The sequence below is a fragment of the Fusarium redolens genome (assembly GCF_020744475.1).
Source record: "Fusarium redolens strain MPI-CAGE-AT-0023 chromosome Unknown BKA55scaffold_3, whole genome shotgun sequence".
NCBI lineage: Eukaryota > Fungi > Ascomycota > Sordariomycetes > Hypocreales > Nectriaceae > Fusarium > Fusarium redolens.
In genome coordinates, this window is record NW_025763666.1 from 3,245,185 (window position 1) to 3,262,602 (window position 17,418).

At 32.4% G+C, this 17,418-nt stretch overlaps 1 protein-coding gene across 1 annotated transcript; it reads right to left on the reverse strand.

Moving 5' to 3' along the window:
* Nucleotides 1-15,477: 15,477 nt before the first annotated feature.
* Nucleotides 15,478-16,966, reverse strand: BKA55DRAFT_559475 (uncharacterized protein). Its single transcript, XM_046191983.1, has one exon. The coding sequence runs from the start codon at nt 16,740-16,742 to the stop codon at nt 15,633-15,635; it is 1,110 nt and encodes a 369-aa protein (XP_046054484.1). The 5' UTR covers nt 16,743-16,966; the 3' UTR covers nt 15,478-15,632.
* Nucleotides 16,967-17,418: the final 452 nt, after the last annotated feature.

The window sequence follows — 17,418 nt, forward strand, 5'->3', positions numbered from 1 at the left end:
AAGAGGTCTTATTAATAGCTAGTAAGCTAAGTTCTATAAAAGTGCTAATAAATATAGTCTATATACTAGTAAATAATAATAGTAATTAGTAAGGCTATTACAGGATTAGTAGTAATTGTATTAGATTAGTACTAATTGTAATAGATTATTTATAATTATAGAGTCTTGGCACTAATCTGTTGCATAGGGCATGTGATAATTAGTAGAAAATGTAAGGTATATGTAATAGGACTGCTAGGGTTATAACACAATCTCTCCCCTCTATTAGGCCTTATCCTTAAGGCCTAGTTAATACATTTTCTATTAGTTATCCCTAGGTAAGTCTAATCTTAATCCTATAATCCCCTTAAGATATCTAACTGCATAGTAAAGGCTAAGAAAACTTCTACTAAAAATCATAAATCTCTTTATGTTCTTATTGCGGCATTTAGGAATCCTATTATGCCTTATTTTAACTGTATCTGTTAAAAGATAGAGGATTTATATGTCCTTAACCCTGTAAAATCGAATTGCTATAATTTATATATTAAGTTAGGAATATCTTATAATAGTTATGGCCTTTCTGTAGCAGCGGGTATATTTATTCCTTTATAAAACTGTTTTTATAGGTTTTGCTAATATAATATTAACTAAGAAAATTATTAATAAAAAGCGTTATTTAGAACAGGAAGAGGAAGCTGCTAAAGATAAGCTAATCACTCTTTAAGCAGAGTCTACTTATATTTATAATGCAATAAATACTTAGTTTTCTAAAATCACTTATTTAAGGCGCTAGCATTATTAAGTAGAGGTAAAAGGCCTAGATATAATCTAGTGCGGTTTTAACTTTATAAATAAACTTAAGAAGGCAGAGTAGGATAAGCAGGTGGCTTTAGAAGGTGCTATAATTAATAAATCCTTCTGTAATTAGTTTGCTGCTGCTAAGTAGTTTAAGTAGGATTTATTAGGTCTTAGTGCCTTCCTTAATCCTTTTAGTTTTAGTAGAAATTCCTTAGGAGTTATTAGGTATTAGTAAGGTATTTAGATAGTTTTTATATATTTTTGTTTTTTAGGTAATCCTTCTATTTAATAAGGTATTTTATTTATTTATTAATTTTTCTTATATCTTTAATTACTTCTGCTTTATAGACTTTTAGTCTTTTAATTTCTTTTAGTTTATTACTAGTCTTAATATATATTATATTAGCTATTAATTTAAGTAGCGCAATATAAAAGATTAAATAGAGCCTAACTTTTAGTAATAAGTTTAGTTTATAGTTATTTTCTAAAATTCTTCTTTTTATTTTATATAGCCTAATATATTTATAATCTAATTTATAACTTAGTTATTTTATTATAATGTTTTTTATAGCTAAGTAGACTATATCTCCTTCTGAGAAGGTTAGTCTCTTAATTCTTTTTATATTATAGTATTTTTTTATTTACTTTTTAATAAATTCTAATTTTTTCCTTAATTCTTTATGTAAGGCTCTTAGGTCTTTGCTTTTAATTATGGCGGCTAGGTTGACTGATTTTGGTTCTCGTGCTGTATAGTATAGGTCTGGGGTAAATTTAAAATTGGCTGCTAAAGGTGTAGTCTTAATGCTTTCGTTATATGCTGTGTTATAGGCAAGTTGGGCGCTTAGTAGCTTTTCTACCTAATTATTTTATTTATAGTTAATATAATATTATAGGTATTATTTTAATACTTAGTTTATTTATTTGGTTTATCTATCTGTTTGTAGTCTAAATACTATTAAGAGTTGGTAATTTAGTCTTATATATAATATTAGTGCCTGCTAAAATTTACTTATAAATATTATTCCTCTATCTATTAGGATTTTATATAGTAATCTATGTTCTCTGACTATCCTATTATAGAAAATATAGGAAAGTTATTCTGTATTTATGTCTTTTTTATAAGGTATATAGTAAGAGAACTTAGTAAGTTAATTAATTATAACTAAGATACTATTATAAAAGATTCCGGTTAAGGGTTCTTTTAATAAAGGTAGTTTAGTTATGCAGTTTATTATAATTAAACTTTATAGTCTTTCTACTACTTTTAGTAGGTATAGTAGGCTATAAGGCTTATATTATTATGCTTTAGTTTTTATATATAAGTTATACTATTTAATAACCTTCTTTACTATTTTTCTAATTCCTTCCTAATTATAATATATTTAGATATGTTTTAAGGTTTTCGTAATGCCTTAGTGGCTATATAGGAGATATCTATATATATCCTATATTAGTTTTTCTTTAAATTATTTAGGTACCTATAGTTTGTTGTTATAGGTAGGCATTTTGGCTTTATTCCTAATAGGATCCTAAATATTATATCTTATAGTATTGTTTTGGATTTTTTCTATCTATCTTTCCTAGTTTTTAGGCCTATTATTGCTTATAAGTCCTAGGGTTTCTGCTTATTAAGTAAATTAATATTCTCCTTTATTGTTTCTTCTTAGGAGTTGTTCTTTTGCTTTTATTATGCCGGTATTGTAATCCGGTCTTTAGCTAATAGCGTTAGCTTATCTATTATCTAAACCTTTATAGTAAATAATTATAAAATCGAATTTATATAAGTATTTAGCATAGTATAACTACTATTAATTAAGTTCTTATATTATAGTGAAATATAAGATGTTTTAATAGTTAGTATAGACTTTAATTTAGTACATACTTCCTATAAGGTAGTATTTAAACTCCTTAAAGTAGTTAATAATTATTAAGAATTCTTTATTATAAATAAGGTAATTTAGTTTTACCTTATGTAATTTATAGGAATAAAACGCAATTAGGTAAAGCTTTCCTTCTTTATCTCGTTATCTGATTTATCTTCTTAAAGCGAAATTTAATAAATTAGTTTCTAATTCTATTTCCTTATTAAGGTTAAATATAACTAGTATATATTTATTAAGGATAGCTTATTATAGTGCTTTAAATGCTATTTATATATTTAGCTTTTATATAAATTTCCTATCTTTCTTTATAAGTTTTATAAGGGGGTTTATAATTTTACTAAAGTCTTTAATAAATTTTTAGTAGTAATTAGCAAATCCTAAGAAGCTCTAAACTTCTTTAACTATTATTAGTAAGGGCTAATTTACTACTGCTGAGATTTTCTTTTATTTTATCTTAATTTCTCTAGGTATAATAGTATATCTTAAGAAGTCTACTTCTTTTATATAAAAGTAATTCTTTTCTAGTTTAACTAGTAAGTTAATATCTTATAGGGCTTTTAAGAACCTTATAAATATATTCCTTATATTTCTCTTTATTATTTAAGAAAATTAGGATATTATCTAGGTAGTATATTATAAGATATTTAAGTATTATTAAAGTATATTATTAATTATTTACTAAAATATTATAGGTATATTAGTAAGTCTAAATAGCATTACTAAATATTTAAAGAGCCTAAATTTGGTTTTAAATGCTATCTTTTATTTATCTCCTTCTTTAATGCAGATTAGGTTATAAGTGCCTTTAAGGTCTAAAGTAGTAAAGATCTATTTGCCTTGCAGGCAGTCTTTAAGTTCTGTAATAAGTAGAAGTAGGGTCTTATCCTTAATTATAAAGGCATTTAACCTCCTGTAATCTATAATAAGTTATAGCTTTTTATTTTTCTTTAGGATAAATATTACTAGAAATCCTGCTACTAAGTTAGATATCCTAATGTTCCCTTTTGCCAATTCTGTATTTAGGTAATCCCTTAAGGTAGTAAGTTCTTTCTTATTAAGATTATAAATCTTCTAGAATAGCAAGTTGTCTGTTTTAAGCTATATTTCGTAATCCTAATAGCTATACTGCAGTACCTTTATCTTAAGTTCTTCTTTAAATAGTTTTTTATAAATATAATACTCCCTTAGGATGTTCTTAAAGTCGATCCTGTTATTCTTATTCTTTAAGTTACTTTTAATATTTTAGTTATTTATCTAGGTCATGTAGTTAATGTCTAATAAGACCTAGGGCTTGTTGATTTCGTTGTTTCCTGCCTTTTATATACTTATGTTATGCTCCTTTTGGAGTTGGCGAATTCTTTACTTCGCGCGCTACCTATGCTATTATCTTTAGTTTAGGGTTTGAGATCTCTTGTTGTTCATTGTGATTATCTTATTATCGCTATCTGAGTTACTGCGAAGAGTAACTTAGCTAGTTGGCTAGTTAATGTGTAGGTTTGCTTATCTAAGCTATAGCATACTGAGGATAATGTCTATATCTAGTAGTAGGGGAATAATATCTAGGTCCATTCCTTGATTTTTCCCCTAGATAAGGACCTTAAGGTAATCAATCTCTTAATCTACTATGCTATTATTATAGTTAAAAGGTTATCCCTTTATGCTAATAATTAGGTATAGGACTTGCTTTTTTCTCTATAGTAATCCAAGCTCTATAACTAGGTCTAGGTTAATAAAGTTATATTTAGCTCTACAATTAATCTAAGCATTTAGCCATCTCCCCTTAATCTGAACTTTTAGTACTAGGCTATTAGGCTTGCTATCTTGCATAGCTCCTAGAGCACTTGTTAGTCTAAGTTATTTTTATCTTTATACTTTAATGCATCTATAGCTCTATTATAGATAGCGTTTCTCTTTTCCTAATATATCTCGGTAAATTCGTTTGCAGTTATTATTATAGTATCCTTCTCTATTGGTGCAGTTATTCTCAAATTCTCTGTCATGTAATAGCTGCTAGAGGTGTTCTTCTAATTCTGCATCTTGTTCGTCTAGTGTGATTCCTTATCCGGATTGTTCGTTATTACCTGTATCTTTAGTAATTGTAATTTCATTGAGTCGTTAGAGATCCACAGGGTCGCTGCATAGGTTTTCTATCAGGTGATTGTATTGTCTGTTGTTGATTAGTTCCTGATACTCTCTCTCCTATTCCTGTTGTTGTTTCCTGGTTTCTTCCAGCTGGTCTTCTTAATTAGCTTCTGTCTTTAGGTAGGCGTATTTTCCTTAGGTGATCTTGTCGAATTCTTCTTCTGCTTCTTCGATCATTCGTTGAGATTATCAGATCCCTTTATGGAGCTTCTTTGTTTTATGAATTTGTCGGTAGTAAGGCATGTTAAACCGTAGTTCTGCTACTCTAAGGTGTTCGTACCAAAAATATACTAGGTATCCTTCTATTTCTATCCTTAGGTAAGGTTTATCGTTAGGCGTGCCGGGGATCATAACTGGGAAACAGTCGTTATCTTCTTTATCTTGCCTGTGTATCCTGCACCAATGGTATTTGCATGATAACCAAGATAGTTCTTTATATTCTGGATAAGTTGGGAATGTCTTTACGTTATCCTTAATATCGAACTTTGGTTCTTTCTAGTAAGGATCTATAGCATCCATTATGTAGTAGGCTCTGACGTTTAGTATTTTAATTCTGTTGGTGTTTCTGTGTTCCCTGGCTCCTTATATGCACCTATCTTCTGGCGAGGTATACATTCTGTTGCCCTATTTGTCGAACAATGGGTTATAGGGTTGCTTCCATTTGTTTTCAATTCGTTCGTCTTCCTTGCAGAGATATCATGCGGTGTTTCGGGCTGCTCCTCCCCTATGTCCCATGTTCCGGGCATGGCGGTGGTGGTAGGTGTGGATCTCGTCTCTAGCCCTTCGTTCTTTTCTAACCGCTTTCTCTGTTGCTCGTAGGGTTGTTCTGAAAGGGATATCGTCTATTGCCTCAGATGATTTGGCTGTGGTGATATTGGTTTGTTTGGGGGTTACAGGTTTATCCTTTCCTTGGTTTTCGGTTTTGGCGAATCTAGGCATTTCGTACCTGGCGATATATCCTCTTTCGGTGTTCACCGTAAGGGTTGTTCTGTCTCTTTGGGTGATTGTCTTGGTAGGGGTGTTATCTGTCTGTTTAGATGCCTGAGCTTGTTCCTCCGTGTTAGGGGTGATTGCTTTTCCCTGTCGTATCATTCCCAATGCTTCCGGTTTTCCGAGTTTATCTTCCTCTTTCTGGTTTTCTTTTTGTTTCTGGCATCTTTCTCGTTACCTCTGTCAGAAATATTCTTTTTATTCCGGATCCTTTATCTTTCGATAATAGTAGTTGTTATTGATTTCGTTTCTGCGGAGTCTTCGCCGTTCTTCCTCTTCATCTATGAGTAGTTCGTTTCTTTTTCTTCCTGTTATCTCAGGTGGCGGTTCTACGAAAATCAACTCATAATGCGGGATTATGTCGTATCTACTTCAGGTCATTCCTAATACTTTAGTTAGTCCGAGGGGTTGCTTACCTTGTTTTTGCTATCAGGGTTTCTGCGGTTTGGGGCATTGTCGCGCTATATGCCCGAATTGGTTGTAGTTGTAGCATTTGCATCGTGATATATCCCGTTATCCTTTGTTGCCTTGCTGCGTGGCTCCAAGTGCCATAGGTCCTGCTTAGGTTTTATATAAAGTATCGTTCTAGTAATTGCTTTATTATTGGCCTTAGTTTTAAGAGTTACCCTAATTATTATTATTATATTACTAGTTAGGGTAATATAAGTTAAAGTTATTGCCTTATTTATAGTTAGCTCTCTCTTTTCTACATTTATACTATTGTTTATCGATCTTAATTGCTATAATAATATATATAGTTAGACCTTCTTTAGGTCTGTTAGCTAGGTATAGTTTATCCTTAACTTCTTCCTTTAATCCTCTATAGTAGATTTCCATTAAGGCTTTATTATCCTATTCGGTCTTAGATGCAAGCTGTTAGAACTTGGCGGAGTAGGCGGCATATAACTTGGTTTATTAAGTGCAAGTAACTCTACTGCGGCTTGCCGTTCTTTATTAATTACTTTAAAGTTATCTTTAAGGGCTTATTTAAAATTTCCCTAGTTTCTGAAATGTTTTAGGTATCCTAGTCTTATTATTCTTCTTTATTTTCGAGGAAGTCTCTTAGGATAGGTTTAAACTAATCCTTTACGTCTCCTTAAATTAGGCTTATAGTATATAGGAGTTTCTTTATAGGGGTGTTTAGCTTATTCTTATAGAGGCAGAAGTAAGCCTTTATTCAGGTTAGGAATAGGATCATATCAGCAGCTTAGCCTCTAAAGGGTTCTGGCTTAAGGGGCTTGAGTGCTTTGCCTAGGTCCTGTTTATTGCTGCTTTTGTTAACAGTTGCAGCAGGACATGCGTTTACCTAAGCCTGTAGAGTGCGGATAGTATTATAAAGTTATTAGACTTCTGCCATTATCTTAATAGCGCTAGGTAGTGCTTTAGTATAAGGAGGTGCTAGGCTAGTGTTGCTAGATATCTTAATAGTATAATATTACTTAGTTATTAATGCGGTATGTTCTAAATAAGAGCTATTAATGTATAATAGTTAAGGTTTTTAAATAGGTAAACTAGTCTATATTAGGTTTTATGTTTATAGAGTTATAGGGCATTATACTAAGTAATAATAAAGTATTATATTTCTTAATAGTTAATAGTATAGGTTAGGCTTATTAAGGTAAAGAGGTCTTATTAATAGCTAGTAAGCTAAGTTCTATAAAAGTGCTAATAAATATAGTCTATATACTAGTAAATAATAATAGTAATTAGTAAGGCTATTACAGGATTAGTAGTAATTGTATTAGATTAGTACTAATTGTAATAGATTATTTATAATTATAGAGTCTTGGCACTAATCTGTTGCATAGGGCATGTGATAATTAGTAGAAAATGTAAGGTATATGTAATAGGACTGCTAGGGTTATAACACAATCTCTCCCCTCTATTAGGCCTTATCCTTAAGGCCTAGTTAATACATTTTCTATTAGTTATCCCTAGGTAAGTCTAATCTTAATCCTATAATCCCCTTAAGATATCTAACTGCATAGTAAAGGCTAAGAAAACTTCTACTAAAAATCATAAATCTCTTTATGTTCTTATTGCGGCATTTAGGAATCCTATTATGCCTTATTTTAACTGTATCTGTTAAAAGATAGAGGATTTATATGTCCTTAACCCTGTAAAATCGAATTGCTATAATTTATATATTAAGTTAGGAATATCTTATAATAGTTATGGCCTTTCTGTAGCAGCGGGTATATTTATTCCTTTATAAAACTGTTTTTATAGGTTTTGCTAATATAATATTAACTAAGAAAATTATTAATAAAAGCGTTATTTAGAACAGGAAGAGGAAGCTGCTAAAGATAAGCTAATCACTCTTTAAGCAGAGTCTACTTATATTTATAATGCAATAAATACTTAGTTTTCTAAAATCACTTATTTAAGGCGCTAGCATTATTAAGTAGAGGTAAAAGGCCTAGATATAATCTAGTGCGGTTTTAACTTTATAAATAAACTTAAGAAGGCAGAGTAGGATAAGCAGGTGGCTTTAGAAGGTGCTATAATTAATAAATCCTTCTGTAATTAGTTTGCTGCTGCTAAGTAGTTTAAGTAGGATTTATTAGGTCTTAGTGCCTTCCTTAATCCTTTTAGTTTTAGTAGAAATTCCTTAGGAGTTATTAGGTATTAGTAAGGTATTTAGATAGTTTTTATATATTTTTGTTTTTTAGGTAATCCTTCTATTTAATAAGGTATTTTATTTATTTATTAATTTTTCTTATATCTTTAATTACTTCTGCTTTATAGACTTTTAGTCTTTTAATTTCTTTTAGTTTATTACTAGTCTTAATATATATTATATTAGCTATTAATTTAAGTAGCGCAATATAAAAGATTAAATAGAGCCTAACTTTTAGTAATAAGTTTAGTTTATAGTTATTTTCTAAAATTCTTCTTTTTATTTATATAGCCTAATATATTTATAATCTAATTTATAACTTAGTTATTTTATTATAATGTTTTTTATAGCTAAGTAGACTATATCTCCTTCTGAGAAGGTTAGTCTCTTAATTCTTTTTATATTATAGTATTTTTTTATTTACTTTTTAATAAATTCTAATTTTTTCCTTAATTCTTTATGTAAGGCTCTTAGGTCTTTGCTTTTAATTATGGCGGCTAGGTTGACTGATTTTGGTTCTCGTGCTGTATAGTATAGGTCTGGGGTAAATTTAAAATTGGCTGCTAAAGGTGTAGTCTTAATGCTTTCGTTATATGCTGTGTTATAGGCAAGTTGGGCGCTTAGTAGCTTTTCTACCTAATTATTTTATTTATAGTTAATATAATATTATAGGTATTATTTTAATACTTAGTTTATTTATTTGGTTTATCTATCTGTTTGTAGTCTAAATACTATTAAGAGTTGGTAATTTAGTCTTATATATAATATTAGTGCCTGCTAAAATTTACTTATAAATATTATTCCTCTATCTATTAGGATTTTATATAGTAATCTATGTTCTCTGACTATCCTATTATAGAAAATATAGGAAAGTTATTCTGTATTTATGTCTTTTTTATAAGGTATATAGTAAGAGAACTTAGTAAGTTAATTAATTATAACTAAGATACTATTATAAAAGATTCCGGTTAAGGGTTCTTTTAATAAAGGTAGTTTAGTTATGCAGTTTATTATAATTAAACTTTATAGTCTTTCTACTACTTTTAGTAGGTATAGTAGGCTATAAGGCTTATATTATTATGCTTTAGTTTTTATATATAAGTTATACTATTTAATAACCTTCTTTACTATTTTTCTAATTCCTTCCTAATTATAATATATTTAGATATGTTTTAAGGTTTTCGTAATGCCTTAGTGGCTATATAGGAGATATCTATATATATCCTATATTAGTTTTTCTTTAAATTATTTAGGTACCTATAGTTTGTTGTTATAGGTAGGCATTTTGGCTTTATTCCTAATAGGATCCTAAATATTATATCTTATAGTATTGTTTTGGATTTTTTCTATCTATCTTTCCTAGTTTTTAGGCCTATTATTGCTTATAAGTCCTAGGGTTTCTGCTTATTAAGTAAATTAATATTCTCCTTTATTGTTTCTTCTTAGGAGTTGTTCTTTTGCTTTTATTATGCCGGTATTGTAATCCGGTCTTTAGCTAATAGCGTTAGCTTATCTATTATCTAAACCTTTATAGTAAATAATTATAAAATCGAATTTATATAAGTATTTAGCATAGTATAACTACTATTAATTAAGTTCTTATATTATAGTGAAATATAAGATGTTTTAATAGTTAGTATAGACTTTAATTTAGTACATACTTCCTATAAGGTAGTATTTAAACTCCTTAAAGTAGTTAATAATTATTAAGAATTCTTTATTATAAATAAGGTAATTTAGTTTTACCTTATGTAATTTATAGGAATAAAACGCAATTAGGTAAAGCTTTCCTTCTTTATCTCGTTATCTGATTTATCTTCTTAAAGCGAAATTTAATAAATTAGTTTCTAATTCTATTTCCTTATTAAGGTTAAATATAACTAGTATATATTTATTAAGGATAGCTTATTATAGTGCTTTAAATGCTATTTATATATTTAGCTTTTATATAAATTTCCTATCTTTCTTTATAAGTTTTATAAGGGGGTTTATAATTTTACTAAAGTCTTTAATAAATTTTTAGTAGTAATTAGCAAATCCTAAGAAGCTCTAAACTTCTTTAACTATTATTAGTAAGGGCTAATTTACTACTGCTGAGATTTTCTTTTATTTTATCTTAATTTCTCTAGGTATAATAGTATATCTTAAGAAGTCTACTTCTTTTATATAAAAGTAATTCTTTTCTAGTTTAACTAGTAAGTTAATATCTTATAGGGCTTTTAAGACCTTATAAATATATTCCTTATATTTCTCTTTATTATTTAAGAAAATTAGGATATTATCTAGGTAGTATATTATAAAGATATTTAAGTATTATTAAAGTATATTATTAATTATTTACTAAAATATTATAGGTATATTAGTAAGTCTAAATAGCATTACTAAATATTTAAAGAGCCTAAATTTGGTTTTAAATGCTATCTTTTATTTATCTCCTTCTTTAATGCAGATTAGGTTATAAGTGCCTTTAAGGTCTAAAGTAGTAAAGATCTATTTGCCTTGCAGGCAGTCTTTAAGTTCTGTAATAAGTAGAAGTAGGGTCTTATCCTTAATTATAAAGGCATTTAACCTCCTGTAATCTATAATAAGTTATAGCTTTTTATTTTTCTTTAGGATAAATATTACTAGAAATCCTGCTACTAAGTTAGATATCCTAATGTTCCCTTTTGCCAATTCTGTATTTAGGTAATCCCTTAAGGTAGTAAGTTCTTTCTTATTAAGATTATAAATCTTCTAGAATAGCAAGTTGTCTGTTTTAAGCTATATTTCGTAATCCTAATAGCTATACTGCAGTACCTTTATCTTAAGTTCTTCTTTAAATAGTTTTTTATAAATATAATACTCCCTTAGGATGTTCTTAAGTCGATCCTGTTATTCTTATTCTTTAAGTTACTTTTAATATTTTAGTTATTTATCTAGGTCATGTAGTTAATGTCTAATAAGACCTAGGGCTTGTTGATTTCGTTGTTTCCTGCCTTTTATATACTTATGTTATGCTCCTTTTGGAGTTGGCGAATTCTTTACTTCGCGCGTACCTATGCTATTATCTTTAGTTAGGGTTTGAGATCTCTTGTTGTTCATTGTGATTATCTTATTATCGCTATCTGAGTTACTGCGAAGAGTAACTTAGCTAGTTGGCTAGTTAATGTGTAGGTTTGCTTATCTAAGCTATAGCATACTGAGGATAATGTCTATATCTAGTAGTAGGGGAATAATATCTAGGTCCATTCCTTGATTTTTCCCCTAGATAAGGACCTTAAGGTAATCAATCTCTTAATCTACTATGCTATTATTATAGTTAAAAGGTTATCCCTTTATGCTAATAATTAGGTATAGGACTTGCTTTTTTCTCTATAGTAATCCAAGCTCTATAACTAGGTCTAGGTTAATAAAGTTATATTTAGCTCTACAATTAATCTAAGCATTTAGCCATCTCCCCTTAATCTGAACTTTTAGTACTAGGCTATTAGGCTTGCTATCTTGCATAGCTCCTAGAGCACTTGTTAGTCTAAGTTATTTTTATCTTTATACTTTATGCATCTATAGCTCTATTATAGATAGCGTTTCTCTTTTCCTAATATATCTCGGTAAATTCGTTTGCAGTTATTATTATAGTATCCTTCTCTATTGGTGCAGTTATTCTCAAATTCTCTGTCATGTAATAGCTGCTAGAGGTGTTCTTCTAATTCTGCATCTTGTTCGTCTAGTGTGATTCCTTATCCGGATTGTTCGTTATTACCTGTATCTTTAGTAATTGTAATTTCATTGAGTCGTTAGAGATCCACAGGGTCGCTGCATAGGTTTTCTATCAGGTGATTGTATTGTCTGTTGTTGATTAGTTCCTGATACTCTCTCTCCTATTCCTGTTGTTGTTTCCTGGTTTCTTCCAGCTGGTCTTCTTAATTAGCTTCTGTCTTTAGGTAGGCGTATTTTCCTTAGGTGATCTTGTCGAATTCTTCTTCTGCTTCTTCGATCATTCGTTGAGATTATCAGATCCCTTTATGGAGCTTCTTTGTTTTATGAATTTGTCGGTAGTAAGGCATGTTAAACCGTAGTTCTGCTACTCTAAGGTGTTCGTACCAAAAATATACTAGGTATCCTTCTATTTCTATCCTTAGGTAAGGTTTATCGTTAGGCGTGCCGGGGATCATAACTGGGAAACAGTCGTTATCTTCTTTATCTTGCCTGTGTATCCTGCACCAATGGTATTTGCATGATAACCAAGATAGTTCTTTATATTCTGGATAAGTTGGGAATGTCTTTACGTTATCCTTAATATCGAACTTTGGTTCTTTCTAGTAAGGATCTATAGCATCCATTATGTAGTAGGCTCTGACGTTTAGTATTTTAATTCTGTTGGTGTTTCTGTGTTCCCTGGCTCCTTATATGCACCTATCTTCTGGCGAGGTATACATTCTGTTGCCCTATTTGTCGAACAATGGGTTATAGGGTTGCTTCCATTTGTTTTCAATTCGTTCGTCTTCCTTGCAGAGATATCATGCGGTGTTTCGGGCTGCTCCTCCCCTATGTCCCATGTTCCGGGCATGGCGGTGGTGGTAGGTGTGGATCTCGTCTCTAGCCCTTCGTTCTTTTCTAACCGCTTTCTCTGTTGCTCGTAGGGTTGTTCTGAAAGGGATATCGTCTATTGCCTCAGATGATTTGGCTGTGGTGATATTGGTTTGTTTGGGGGTTACAGGTTTATCCTTTCCTTGGTTTTCGGTTTTGGCGAATCTAGGCATTTCGTACCTGGCGATATATCCTCTTTCGGTGTTCACCGTAAGGGTTGTTCTGTCTCTTTGGGTGATTGTCTTGGTAGGGGTGTTATCTGTCTGTTTAGATGCCTGAGCTTGTTCCTCCGTGTTAGGGGTGATTGCTTTTCCCTGTCGTATCATTCCCAATGCTTCCGGTTTTCCGAGTTTATCTTCCTCTTTCTGGTTTTCTTTTTGTTTCTGGCATCTTTCTCGTTACCTCTGTCAGAAATATTCTTTTTATTCCGGATCCTTTATCTTTCGATAATAGTAGTTGTTATTGATTTCGTTTCTGCGGAGTCTTCGCCGTTCTTCCTCTTCATCTATGAGTAGTTCGTTTCTTTTTCTTCCTGTTATCTCAGGTGGCGGTTCTACGAAAATCAACTCATAATGCGGGATTATGTCGTATCTACTTCAGGTCATTCCTAATACTTTAGTTAGTCCGAGGGGTTGCTTACCTTGTTTTTGCTATCAGGGTTTCTGCGGTTTGGGGCATTGTCGCGCTATATGCCCGAATTGGTTGTAGTTGTAGCATTTGCATCGTGATATATCCCGTTATCCTTTGTTGCCTTGCTGCGTGGCTCCAAGTGCCATAGGTCCTGCTTAGGTTTTATATAAAGTATCGTTCTAGTAATTGCTTTATTATTGGCCTTAGTTTTAAGAGTTACCCTAATTATTATTATTATATTACTAGTTAGGGTAATATAAGTTAAAGTTATTGCCTTATTTATAGTTAGCTCTCTCTTTTCTACATTTATACTATTGTTTATCGATCTTAATTGCTATAATAATATATATAGTTAGACCTTCTTTAGGTCTGTTAGCTAGGTATAGTTTATCCTTAACTTCTTCCTTTAATCCTCTATAGTAGATTTCCATTAAGGCTTTATTATCCTATTCGGTCTTAGATGCAAGCTGTTAGAACTTGGCGGAGTAGGCGGCATATAACTTGGTTTATTTAAGTGCAAGTAACTCTACTGCGGCTTGCCGTTCTTTATTAATTACTTTAAAGTTATCTTTAAGGGCTTATTTAAAATTTCCCTAGTTTCTGAAAATGTTTTAGGTATCCTAGTCTTATTATTCTTCTTTATTTTCGAGGAAGTCTCTTAGGATAGGTTTAAACTAATCCTTTACGTCTCCTTAAATTAGGCTTATAGTATATAGGAGTTTCTTTATAGGGGTGTTTAGCTTATTCTTATAGAGGCAGAAGTAAGCCTTTATTCAGGTTAGGAATAGGATCATATCAGCAGCTTAGCCTCTAAAGGGTTCTGGCTTAAGGGGCTTGAGTGCTTTGCCTAGGTCCTGTTTATTGCTGCTTTTGTTAACAGTTGCAGCAGGACATGCGTTTACCTAAGCCTGTAGAGTGCGGATAGTATTATAAAGTTATTAGACTTCTGCCATTATCTTAATAGCGCTAGGTAGTGCTTTAGTATAAGGAGGTGCTAGGCTAGTGTTGCTAGATATCTTAATAGTATAATATTACTTAGTTATTAATGCGGTATGTTCTAAATAAGAGCTATTAATGTATAATAGTTAAGGTTTTTAAATAGGTAAACTAGTCTATATTAGGTTTTATGTTTATAGAGTTATAGGGCATTATACTAAGTAATAATAAAGTATTATATTTCTTAATAGTTAATAGTATAGGTTAGGCTTATTAAGGTAAAGAGGTCTTATTAATAGCTAGTAAGCTAAGTTCTATAAAAGTGCTAATAAATGTAGTTTATATACTAGTAAATAATAATAGTAATTAGTAAGGCTATTATAGGATTAGTGGTAATTATGTTAGATTAGTACTGATTGTAACAGATTATCTATAATTGTAGAGTCTTGGCACTAATCTGTTATATAGGGCATGCGATAATTGGTAGAAAATGTGGGGTATACGTAATGGGACTGCTGGGGTCGTAACATTATATCTCTTCTCTTATTTATCTTTTTCTCTTTTCCTATCCTTTATAAGCTTTTTTTATACCTAGGCTTAGCTAAATAGTAGATATTATAATACACTCTATTTAACTATAATTACTTAAGGCAGCCTTAAGCTATTATAATTATAATATTATTATAGCCTGCCTAATTATAGGCTTATCTTACTATTATTATTTCTTAACTATAATTAGTTATCTTACTAATAGGTAATAGGCTTAATATAATATATCTTTTTTTATTAATAATATACTAAATAATATATATCTATTAATATATTTATAAAAGCTACATTCTAACACAGGAATTTAATTTTATATTGTAAATAACTAATTCTCTTTTAGCTAATAGTATTTTATATTTAGCATAGAGATAGATCTTAATTCCCGTAGCTTAGCATATCCCGTACCCTAGTAGGGACATTTCGGGGCCGAAGGCCCCCTGGACGAAAAATATACATATATACATCTACTGCCGCTTTTAAACCTATGCCTGGCATCTCGCCTATATGACAGAGGCAGTCGGCATCAATATCTAACCCTACCCAGCGATCGGATAATTAAGTGTATCGGTAACCATCATATGCCATGCCTTGTTAACGGTTACTGGCTCGCAAGTGCATGACGCTGGGGCAAAGCCCATCTCACCGGCAACCTGATTAAGTAGCAGCTCGCAGCACCTTGCATCATTATGATCAGGACGGGATCTTGTCGCAGTTGGCGTTAGCAAAACACCGCCGGGGTGTTTCTGGCCGTAGACTGAGAAAAGTCGTCTGTCCCAACGGGTTGTCAACAGATGCTCAATCCTGCCCCTAAGCGAGCCCACAGTGTTTCGCATCTTGTCCAGTGTCCATCCGTGATGCATTGACCTCTCACCGTGGCACGTTACTTCAAACCTGCCAATATCTCGAGTCCCGTCCTTGCAGTCGCATTGCTTGATCTTGTCGTTGAGCACATCCTTCTCTCCGGCACAGTGCGCCGTTCTGTAAGCGCGCTTGACCAGCTGGTGTGGCTCATCCGAGCGTCTTCGACGAACGGCAGAAGCGTTCTCTTCGCCCCCCGTAGGGTCGCTGGCAGCACTGGCGGTGGAGTTATTCCGCAGGTCCTCGAAATCAATGCCGGCTAAATATGCGGCAAAGTCATTTGTCGCCGGATTCGCATGCGTCGTACTGGGATCCAGCTCCGGAAAAGGAACTGCATCCCGCCGCGTCACGGGGTTGCCGACATCCCCGCCGAATCGATTAGAATGAGCGATCGTCAAAACTGGGCTTGCAGGGAAGGCGCCTAGCCACATCGCGCTGGACCCAAAAGGACTGCTGCTTCCGGCGACGACCGTCAATTGGACGAGGCCTCGAGCGAGGTCACCGCCCTTCACGACGAAGGCATGCGGGTTGTTGTTGTTGATCTGCAAAACGCACTTCTTTTGTCCCCAACGAATGTGATTGTTTGCAGGTACAGTGACATATCGGGTTTGCCAGCCAGCAAATGCTTGGGTGATGACATACATACAACTCGTCAAATCGATGTGTTTTTCAACATTGCTGTCGGCAATCGACGAAGGATACTTGAGAAGAAACTGGGCTCTCACGAAAGAGGAGAAACCTGCAAGGAGAATGCAGAGAATATAGACAAAGAAGAGATTTGACGCCATATCGGAAATTAATTAAGGTTAAGCCAGTCGAGTGTGGTTGTCGAGTACTCAATAATGGAGGTCTGAGGAACACAGGCTGTGGCGGGGACGATGAAGAATTTATCCTCGCGGCTTACGCGGATATCATACGAGAAGTTGACTGAGAGAATATACTAGTTAGCTCGACTACTGCGTGATCCCCCTTTTCCTCTCCTCTCATGGCCTTCTAAGAATACAAACTCACGAGGTAACAGGCGTGCATCTGCAACTTGCCCGAGGCAAATCAGGTCTAGTTGTCACCTTTGCCTGGTGCCCGCTGACGTGCACTAGTCCTAATGGGGCACCGTCAGCGGGCTCTCTGAGCGGAAGAAGGGTTTGCTGACTTCAGCGCCCGGTCTATTATTTCTACTAAGGTCTTATTTGGGAATAGTTCTCCCGCAATTCTGCACTAGCCAGGTGGTTTGCTAGCATCTGTGTGCTGAGAGAGACGACTCTTAACGTTGACATCGTATTAGGATAACATTACAGCAATCCCCAACATAGCAGAGGAGTACTAATCTATCTATTTAATATAATATCTATATATATAAGTAAAGCAAAGGGGATAAAAAGAGGAATAATTCTAAAATTCTAAAATTCTAAAAAAATTCCCTTTTAGGCTAATGCAGATACTTATTCTATATACAGAACCCCAGCG